We start from the raw sequence: 11275 nt of genomic DNA on the forward strand, positions 1-11275 counted from the left end.
CACTCCTTATAAACCAACCTATCACGAAACATCTGACTCCCAGCCCCGATCATCATCATATTTCCTGCCAGGACTCCTCTATATTTACAACATACAAACCCACCTCTCTCCCTGTTAGGAAAAACCCTATATCTCGTTGTTTTTGGTGCCAGCCTCTACTGTGGCCTCATTATCATCCAGGCCTTCACTCTGTAACCAAGGCTCTGCAAGTTCCTGTCTACATTATGTGTTTGATCAGCAACCGAGATGAGGATGAGCGTATCCCGACACGGGAGGTTCACGTTTATCGGGATGGATCAATAGGACGAGAATACCCGGCTCGAAGAAGCTATGCCTCAAGCCATCCAGGCTCCACAACCCGAGTGCGTCATGTCTATCACACTCACTCTCCTCGCACTTCACACACTTCACACACTTCAACCTACAGAACTTCACAACCAGTTGTGATCATCGATGGTGGGAGGCGTAGATCTCTCTACTAGCATGCAATATGTTGAAATTGGATTTTTTTTTTTTTTTTTTTTTTTTTTTTTTTTGATGTTTGTAATTGGTTGGAAATCTATCTTCTTTTTAGACTCTGGGGGGCCGGGCGTTTGATGTTTTGTGGGGACATATCAGAATCCTTCTGTTGTTGGGTCAACAGCGGGATATTGAACACTCCTGATTTTAAAGTCTTTTGCAGCTATTTTGTACACTTATTTCATCTAATTAAGATCGTAAATCTAGAATTTACATATATACATGTTTACCTAGCTCAAACTCAATTATTCAAAATAACGTCGAGTCCCTACTTAGATACAGAACACCAGGACCTAGTATAAGGTCCTGCCATACGCCCCGTTCTTTATTTCACTAAGATTATGCTCTATCAAACCAATTGAGGCTTCTATGTGCTTATTTAGCTACTCTTTTTTCCCCCAAAAAAAATACAGTATCTAAGGGAGACTCAACAAAACCCATATACATACCTTAGGCAAGCTGAGGGATTTTTCCTTTTCCCTTAGAAAACCATTATCGATTGATATCTACAACACCCCATCCAAAGTGCACACGTGAGTGGCCTTACCAGGGTTAGCAGAAATTTCCTTCCAATCTTACTACCTTTCCCTCCTTCATCCTCCCGCAAATACCTAGGCCGAAATATTAACTACGAGAGAAACACATGTATATCCGCACCATCTTGCTCGACAAAAGGCGCTAACCAGCGTTTATTCATGAATTTTCCACAACTATTTAGTACAGAAATTTGGATAATACAACTTTCGTTCTCCTGTTCTTACACTGCTGGACATTATTACAGATCCTCTCTAGAAAACCCAGCCTTCCTCTGAACAAACCCATGAGATTAAGTTGTACGGAGCAGATCATGGACTCGAAAAAACAACACGAAAGACCGAAACGAAACAAAATTGTGACAGGAGCAGAATCATTAACGACCAACGACAGTACTGAAGGGGGAAAAAATGTTAAGTGGAAAAGCGAAAGTGAAGAGAATAAAAAGATAAAAAGAAAATTACTAATGATGCCTCAGAACCAAATCGAGTGGGACCGAGTTATAGGCTAACCGGCAGCCATGACCTTCCTTCGCTGGTCAAACGTGCAATTATTCCTTCGAAATTACAACAGCAATGTTTGGGGGGTCTTTAATTCCTACTCCCGGGCTCTCTTTACCGGCCTGAACAAAGAACCGACCTCTGGATTATCATAAAACCTGCCATGGGGGAGATCTTCATCGCCGAGAGTAGATGAGAGCTCGTCAGGCCCGTCAAATTTCTTTCCTTTCCAATCTTTCCGTTCAACAAAAGGTGATCCCAAATTCCTAGTGCCCTCTAGTGAATCACGGAATGGATCAGAAAGCATCTCTCGAGAAGCAAGAGGACTCAAGCTCTCGTTATCGTTGGGAGAATCGTATGAGACCGGCCCAGTGACAGTCAGAAGCGGGGCCAGTGGGCGATATCTTCTTCGACTCATGCTATTTCCACAACTCGAACCAATAGTATAACCCCTGGTACGTGTTCGCGGTGCCGTCGACACAGGAACTGGCTCACCAAAGAGATCGCCAATGGTTCCTCGCCTGGCCCTTCTCGGAGGCGGCAACGTTACCGATTCATCGCTTGATTCTGGTTCCTCTTGACGCTTTTGTCGTCGAGGCCATGTACCATACACAGATGCAGAGATACTTAGCTCCAGCGGGGGCAAAAGAACAGGCGTATTAAATGAGGATCCATTCGGTGGTGAAAGTGATGGGTCGGTGCCCGAAACACCCAACGCACTCGCGAGCGACGTATTGTTCTGTGCCACGTTGAATCTAGAACCTCCAGATCCTAACTGGGGCCCCATATTTACAAAACTTCCAGCTCCAAAACCCAAAGCGCCTTGATCATTATTATTTACTCCGGAAACCCACCCAGAAATACCTCCGAAATTATCGCCAGAACTCCTCGAGCCAATCGTCATATCCGCATCAACATCGTAACCAGCGGCAATAGCTGCCAAGACACCGTTTGGATTCATCGTTGAAGCCGTACTCGTCGTTAAAGAGAGAGCGATTCCCCGAGTTGAAAACAATGCGTCACGTGGGCCTAATCTGTTTGATACGGTCGGTTGATACGGTGAGGGGGACACGGTAGATCCTCTCGATGGTAAAATTCTTGACGTCGACGTAGGCCGACGCTGCTGGTGATAGCCATGATGAGGATTACGGGATGGTCCATAATTCTGTCTACACAACTCTCGGAGTCTTTTTCGGGTTGAGCCTTCCGAAGCCGGCCAAGAGTGCGGTGAGGTTTTCCGCAAGACATCGCCTCTATTACCACTGGCACCCGTGTCCTTTGCTGGGGTGATGAATCTTTTCTGTCTTGTTAATGGGCCCTTCCACCCATCTCCCATCTTTGCCTCCTTCCAAGATCTTTTGGCTTCCCTGGCAACTTTATGGCATACACCCAATGGCGGAACCTGGCCAGGAAGCACAAAAAATGGTGTAGTTTTTGGATCTTGCTGACATAGTACATATGTCCTCCAAAGATGGCCATCCATATCTTCAGTCCATTTGGTTTTCCTCAAGCGCGATTTTGCATTGGACTTTCTCTTATCACCCGTCTCGCCTGTCTTTCTAGCATTATTGTGCTCCTTTGGAGTTGCCTCGTCCGGAAAGAAACTAGACTCGGTCTCTGGACTAGTGCAGCTGCCACCAGTAGTCGTGAAGGTTGTCAAGCTGTCAAAGGACGAATCAGACGATGAAGAGTAATTTGAGCATGACGACTCCGGACGTGTGATATCTTCCAATTCTTTATTATTTGAGTCATTCTTTTTAAAGGGACGGACTGCAGTGGGAAAGTTGGTGAATAATTTTGCCAGTGGTGTCCGAGGCGGTGAGAGGAATCTTGTTGGCCTTGGTGTTCGAGGCTGGGGTGACAAGAGTTGGGCGGGAGGTGTTGATGGGCAGTCCTCTGCGTCGAAGTCTTCTGACGATGGTGGGGCGAGATATGCTCTATCAATCACTGGTAAGGCCGGCGAGGACTCCATTGGTCTCGAAGGACGGGACAACCTTTCCCCAAACAACATTTTTTAACTGCAGGTTTTTTTGAATGTGCTAAAGCTGCTCTTATGGTAACGATCAATTGGAAGATATACCCCCCCGAGTAAACCAAGCAGGTAAAAGGCAGAAACAGGTTCCAGAAGGTCCAAGCTGTCGTGAATATTACAACGCCGGAGACAGGCAATTTATTGATTATATCCTAGATTTGACGTGCTCCGTAGGGGTGGGTATGGTATTTCTCGTAAAGTCGTTAAAACAAGTCGTATCAAAGGAATCGTTTCAAAACGTTCATATCAAGCTGTAAATAGCTAGTCTGGGGGGGTATATCGTTGCCGTTTTTCGTTTTTTTCGTTTCGCGAGAACCCTTTTTGAAAACCCCAAAAAGTCTAAAAGAAAATTGAAACCCCCAAAGGAAAAAAGCAAACCTGGATATATAGTTTGTCGCAAGAAGGAGAAATAAGAGAACAAAAACAGATGTCGTTGAGGCAAAGACACCCCGACACACGAGAGAGAAAAAAAAGACGTAGGCTTCGTTGATATAAAAAAAAAGCGCTGGAGCGAGAATTGAAGTTTTTTTTTAAAAAAAAAAAAAAAAAAGACAGGGGAGACTGAATTTGAAGGACAGTCGCGGGAGGAGGAGGAGGGTGTTTGTAGCTGATATAGACCTGACTTGAGCTATGTAGCTATATAGTAGGAGAAGGGCCAAACGCGCGCGTTGTTATTGACAAGCTGCACACACACACAGGTAGCAACCGAGTGAGGGCAAGTGCAAAGAACCCGTAATAACGGATCGCAGGACCAGGGACGCGACAGACACAACCTTGGAAATGCGGCAGCGCAGCTGATAAGAAATGCGTGGTGCAAAGTAAACCCAACACGAGCAACTCCCAAGGAAAGAAAAAAAGAACCAAAATCAAAACAAAAAAAAGGGAGGAAGGAGTAGGAGGAAGGGAGGAGGGGCGGAGGGGAGGGGAGGGGAGGGGAGGGGAGGGGAGGGGACGGTAGGGAGGAGTGAGAGAGTGAGGAGAAAGGGAAAGCAAGAAAGCATAAACGAACCAAACCAGATGCGGCGTACAAAAAGAGACAGCCGCTATCAGTAGGAGTACGAGTAGCAGGGAGGTCAGATAAGAGGGAGGGGGAGAGGAGTGAGGGCAAGGGGGTTAATTGAAAGCGGAAGCAGCAGCAGCAGAGGGGGTGGAGAGCGATATTGGGATGCCCTCTACCGCGACGATCGAAACGGGTGTATGTGGGACAGGGCAGGCGGAGCGGGTTTACCTCACCTGCCTAGCTAACTATTCTGCTCATGAGAGAGAGCGGGCAGTGCTACTTACTACTGCCTATTGTTGTGTTTGTTCTCTACAGCTAGGTAAAGTGCGTTCCTTATGGTACCTCCCTTGCCTTAGGTACCTACATCTTTTGCCTACCTAGCTAGTAGAGGAGTGTTTCTACAGTGAGGTCTTTTCAGATGCTGACAAGCCAGGATTGAACAAACTACTGTTCACCTGGGATTGCATGAGGTACCTACGTAGAGGTTTTTGGTGAGGGCGTGCTCTAGAATCAGTGCTGACATCCAGGGAAGGAACAATAATAAACAATGGAAATGCCTCTGGCGGTGATGATTCGCCCTGTTCCGTCTTAAGACAGAGGGGGCAGGCACATAAGTACTCTATCTAGCAAGAGCTGAGTAGAGAGATGTCTGTGACCCTCGGCGCCGGTACCAATGATAAGGAAAACGGAAATCGTGAAAGAAAAAACAGAAGGCCTAGGTAGAAATTGATTTGGCTACTAGTTAGCATTTTTCGAGTCAGCCATCTCTGTATATAAAAAACGATGCAGTGCCGCAGACAGTCTCCATTGGACCCAAATATCATGCATGCCTACTTTTTCCCACCCCCGCGCCTTGGTCCTTTCCGCGTACGGCGCAAATATCATTGGTGGGAGGGGAACTGGCCACACCTTTTCCCCATGCGACATCTAATAATGTCGATATACGGTACAACCAGCAGCAGCAGCGTGTGTATTTCGTGTTCCCCCCCCCCCCCCCCACACACCTCTGCTCTGTGTGACCCCGACCCCGGAAGAAGAAGAGGAAGAAAAAAGTTTCTTGTTTATTTTATCCGTGACTTTTAAGGTAAGGTAGGTAATGGGAGGAGAGAAACATACCTATTCGAAGTATGTAGTCAGTACTCCCTCTCTAACTACTATGAGAGAGTGAAAAAAGCATCCTTTAAAACAGCTCTTCACTTGACGTTAATTCGGATGAGGTCTTCCGAAACAGAGCCAAAGCTTAAAAAGACACCTCCCATCACATCACATCACATCACATCACATCACATCACGAACGCACATGACATGCACAACAAAAAGACAAAAACAACAAAACAATCAACAGTCAACAACAATAACAATAACAAAACAACTGTGTGGACTCGATTTCTACGCAGTATGATGATGAGATGTGGAGTAGTTAATTCGTACTCTGCCCTGTAGGTAGCTGTAGGCACCCTACCAACCAGCCCACTACTACTAGTATTTCTTTGACGTTTTTGAACTGGGCCATTATTGCATACACCCAAAATCATGAGCTTGGCGTATTTTTGTATGGCATGCAATATCAGTCGCGTCCACAAACGTCAGAGAAATACGAGTAGAGTACAGCCCTGCACATCGCATACGTAGCTAATGCTCAAGCAAAAAGCTCAGCGCTAACCCAACGGGCTGGAGGGGAGAGGGATCCAATGAAATTGCCCTAGACAGCGTTGTTTTTGCTTTTGAGTGGATAGAGAGCATGCAATGCGCATACCGACGTTCATCGCAGTAAATATCGTTTGAGTGGTTCCTCCCCTATAGCTACAGTAGCTAGCTAGGATGTTCTAGATGATCCCGTGTGGAGGGTTCGATGCTGTCTCTCCTTGGACCAGCCAATTCTCAATTCAGGCTGTAGGCAAGCCAGACTAGCACTGATCAACCATCCATTGGAGTTTTTGCTTTCTTTTTCCTGGCTTGAGGGCGTTTATGGGACAGAATTCTCTTTCTTTTTTTTTTTTGCAAAATCTTTTTTGCGTGCTTGCGTCTATTTCTACTTATGACATGTTGTTCTATAGCTATCTATCTCTCTCCCCGGGCCAGTCCCCGCGAACGGATCTTTAAATGGGATCTCCGAATCAACATCGTAGGAGCTTATGGGACGCGCGCCCCGTTGAGTATTATCGCGCCTGTTCGTTGGTAGAGAATTCAAAACGAGCCCACAGCTACGACAATATGTCGTTCCAGATGATTAAATTAAGTTTCCGCGTCACAGAATCGGTCCTCGTCACCATGTATCACTCGCAGCAATGGGTGGTGGGAGGTTGTGTGTGCATGTGTTGTCAATCACCATTAAAGCAGGCGTTATTTATGCAGAGAGTGCAACCAGTTAACCTGGAGATGAGTACTCAAGTACCTACACGTTGAGATAAAAAGGGTCTGTTGATAAATCCGCTGTCGTGCAAGTAAAAATAGGCAGACCGCAGCGCACGGGCCAGGAATGCGGCTCTTACTCTTCGCTAAGGCGCGGGGAAGCAAGCATTGCACGGGCAGCACGCATCATCGATCAGATTTTTTCATGTGCAGTGCGGTGCAAACATGGCTGTCCCCAAATGCAACATCCTGGCACAATCTAAAGATTAAGATTAAGATGTATGTGTTAGCTACATCCTCGACCTCAGCACATCGCATGTAGCCTGACATCAGACCAAACTCAAATATCGAGTCCCGGGCTGCTATATAGCAGTCTGTAGAGTGCTGTCAGTCGAGTAGAATATATATAATGGTGGGATAGCCACAGAAGCAACAGCAGAGCAGAGATTCGACGCTGTTGTGAGATCCCCTTCTGCCCTGGCTGAGAGATAAGGCACCTCAAAGTATAAAAAAGACGCCTTTCCCTCTGTTTCTGTTCTGCAGTCTGTTTCATCACCAGCCGAAACGGAAGGTTTATTCACTTCTCTTCCCTTTTCTTCTCTTCTCACCATTTTTTTAGACTTCCCGTCCCACGCTGTACGCATACCGCCGAGTAGCCGTCATTCGCGTCAGCTTGCAAGTGCTGAAAGTTCGAGAGCCATCTGGTGCTACCGGTGTAGAGTCATCATCATCATCACCATCATCGCCATCCATCCATATCCCCCATTTCCCAACACAGGCATCGCCGTGAAACTCGTAAGTCGCTCGACCATCAACACGCCTTCACATGAGCCGACGGAGAACCCGGCAAACCCGACAAATATAAATCCAGGATGCACCAATCCTAGTCCCGCGCCTCCAGGCCCACGTTGCCGACACAAGGTGTTTCATGGACCGGACATATGCATTCGGGAGGGATGTAGATACCCAACCACCATTACCGCCCCCGCCTGCTTGAAACCCAACAGAGCAGCACCAAAGACCGCTCGTCGGCTTTCGGAGGCCGGGATCAAATAACCACCGCATCTTATGCATGCCGGGAAACACGGTCGCATGGTCTTGCGGTATCATGCGCGCGCTTGAGACCTTCCCTTCATGAGCTGTCATTCGGTCGTGCCAAGACCACCGCCCTGTAATCTTTGTTTCGGATGCGCATCGATACGCTTACCCATACCAGATTATATGGTGTCTCGGCGGGCGTTTCCGTTTATGTTAGTAGTGGAAGTGCAGAAATATGTAGATTCGGGCCAGGCTAGAACTGGCTTCGCACGGAGAACAGACGGTACTTAGTAGCCCATGATACACCTATGGAGTTCCATTGCTTGGGTACTGTTGACCCAACGGGTTTCTATATAGAAAGATTGTGGGTTGGATCGAAGTATAGGAGAGAGCGGGCTGCTATAAATAGTATGTCGTAATGTCACAGATACATAGCACGATAGGGCGTTAGAGTTAGATTCTCAATGAGTTAATGTGGGAAGACTCAGTTTATCAATAGGTAGTGGGATGGATGGTTCTGCTACGAAGAAGGATCATATAAAGATGACACGTCTAGTTAAGCTAGGCTGTGGATACCATTACCAAGACCACCTTACAGTTACAAGTAATTACATGTAACGAATACAACTGACCGCCGCTTCCCTTCGACGGTATCGGATTGACCGCAAGCTTCTTCTGACACAACCCATTCTCTACTATGCAGCCATGCTCAAGTGAGAAATAAAAAACTTCGAGGACTCTACATGCAGGTATATTACAAGACCTTGTCAATATTTGACGTTGGGTTAGTCTGGTGTATGTCCGGCCTTTTCAAGTCATTTAACGCTGATTGACTGAACAAGACTCTATTTGCCAATTTATCTCCGTGGGGCCCCGCCTATAGCTATTGCGTATCGTTTTGATGTTTGGTTTACGCCCTATCGGCGGTTTTTTATACACAAACACAGAAACGTATGGCTGGGGAATAAGGCCGTACTCAGGTGGCTCGGACATGAGTGGGCAGTCTAGCAGCTTCTATTGAAAAGATTGCCAATGAAAAAGTGGTGCACATCATTCACTAGAAGAAGTATTCTTTGTCACTGTAGTTTACACACTTACTCAAGCTTAACAAGGTTCTGAAAAAGCGTCCACGGCGGTCACCACTTATCACTCAAGCGCGCCACGCAATTCTTATTCGAAAAATAAGAAATCTCTTATATCTATTGTGAAATATACTTATGGAAGACCGTTCTATAGTTGAGATTGCGAAAGCTTCCACCTTAGTTATAAAGATCATGAGATAGCTGTAGACAAGCCCAGTTCGTAGCCGGATAAATACAAGAGCATTGGGCACCGAGTCAATGCGTATGAGGCCCAGAATTGATTCAATGAAAACTGTCTGTTAACAGATAATTAATAAGACAAACAGTGGTCATAGTCTTTCACGTTCCGAACCGGCTAATCTATCACGCTAGAGCCTATCATCCCTGACCCTGCCGGTCCCAAAGACTCGGTGATAGAAACCTATGGTCTACCTACCGATAAAGATTCCCGCACCCAGAAATGCGAAACGTTCACCTACCGGCGAACCAACCCGAGAATATTCGCTAATTGACCGGCACAATTAAGATCGAAATACGATTCCTTCGTTTTATTTCATCTCATATAAGTCATATAAGGTACACAAAGAATCGGGTTGTCGGTAGGTCTTTAGGGTTGGGGCAGCATTTGGGGAGTCGGGATTATGAGGTGGTAAAAATTGGGTGGTTTTCGCGACGACGATGACATCCGGGATTGAAATAGTACATATCGACCTAACAACTAAAATTAATTGGGCCGCGTTTCATTATGCTTTTTATAATGTTATCTCATTCTCGAAATATATCTTGCAGAAAAGGTAGTTGCAGCTAGATGTCAATGTGGATTGTGTCCCAAGAACACTTCTCTCCCAATAGGAGACTCTTCAAGCTTTCATCACGCGGACTTCCCGAGGACTCTTCAGACCACATGGTTACCTTTGGGAAGTGTATACTATAAAGGGTTGAAAGTTATAGATCACATATAACCCGAATCTTTTTTCCAAAAAGGGTCTCAAAGCCCATCATCTACCTCAACAGCCCTCGGAGGCTTATAGGCCTAACCAACTCTGTTTGACTGGGCTCCTCACACCCATATGCTTAGTAGGAGCAAATGCCGGGGGTTCTAAACCGATCTTCAAAAAGGAAGGATTTTTTTATTAACTAGGATTACATCTCGCTTATTAGAATGCTACATAAGAGTTGTCACTTTGCCAAGAGATATTGGAGTCGAGTGATGTCCCATGATGCAGCATTTTTCCCGCTTGACATTTTTATTAGAATTTTTGTCAAGACAAGCTCGAGAGAAACATATTCTTTGATATAGGTGCTATCATGAATTTGATAGAATTAGTGGCCACGGTAGCGGGGAGTCGTGGGGGGGGGGGAGTTGCGGTAGTTTTGTTCTTCTCTACGCCAAGCTAGCGTGCTGGTAATGGGGTAAGGGTTGGTATTATACCAACGGGCCGCTTCAAGTAAGGACTGAAGTTGGAGACGGGGAATTGGTAGACGAAATAGCAAGGCACTGCCCTGTAAACTCTGCCGTGCATGTATTATTTCCGGCCAATAACACACAGGCGAGTGGCCCCAACGGTTATCACTCGCCTTCCAGACGGACACCGAGAGGTTGTGCCTTGCCTTCGATTGTAGAAGGTCTAGGGTTTAGCCCAGGGGTGGGGGTAGTAGATATGGCTTGACGTACTATTAATCCTACCTTTTGTTCTTTTTATTTACAGCCACTATTCGCCGCGGAAACTTGGAATACGGGATCGCTAACTACTGTCCAGTAGGAAATGCCATTTTCCTACTGTAGAATAAATTTTCTAAAGTAGGCCGTGTGCTTTCCGTTTTGAGAACGTTAACAGATAGTTAGGGTTTCAGAGAGAAGGGCGCACCACCCGATGGCCCGAAAAGGACCCAACAGCCTCTATATATATAGGGGACTAGATCAGATATATATCTCTAGCAGTTCCAACTGCGTAAGTCTTTTGATCTGCAAGTTTCTCCACACTCATTCCACCATCCCTCCCCCAAAACAACGATACGTTCCATGTGATCGATTTGGCACCAACGACATCGATCACACACCCTTGGTAGAGATTTGAGCTAAAGAGTATATGTATTGTGATAACTGAGTAGTAGTATTTGCCAGCTGTTTTGGTCATCATCCGCTTGGAGTAGTGAATCCAAACGTATCATCATGCCGCTGTTTGACCTCCAAGCACCAAGTAACGGCAAACGATAT

The 11275-nt window shown here is 46.2% G+C and overlaps 2 protein-coding genes across 2 annotated transcripts; one reads left to right on the forward strand and one right to left on the reverse strand.

Moving 5' to 3' along the window:
- Positions 1–1650: 1650 nt before the first annotated feature.
- Positions 1651–3564, reverse strand: LAJ45_02160 (uncharacterized protein; the record flags this gene model as incomplete). Its single annotated transcript, XM_046111752.1, has 1 exon — positions 1651–3564. The coding sequence occupies one exon, from the start codon at positions 3562–3564 to the stop codon at positions 1651–1653; it is 1914 nt and encodes a 637-aa protein (XP_045974652.1).
- Positions 3565–7142: 3578 nt separating this feature from the next.
- LAJ45_02161 (uncharacterized protein) lies at positions 7143–7727 on the forward strand (the record flags this gene model as incomplete). Its single annotated transcript, XM_046111753.1, has 3 exons — positions 7143–7216; positions 7481–7508; positions 7557–7727. The coding sequence occupies 3 exons, from the start codon at positions 7143–7145 to the stop codon at positions 7725–7727; spliced, it is 273 nt and encodes a 90-aa protein (XP_045974653.1).
- Between the last annotated feature and the right edge of the window lie 3548 nt (positions 7728–11275).

Source organism: Morchella importuna (genome assembly GCF_003444635.1).
Source record: "Morchella importuna strain M04M26 chromosome Unknown Morimp01GS004, whole genome shotgun sequence".
NCBI classification, from domain to species: domain Eukaryota; kingdom Fungi; phylum Ascomycota; class Pezizomycetes; order Pezizales; family Morchellaceae; genus Morchella; species Morchella importuna.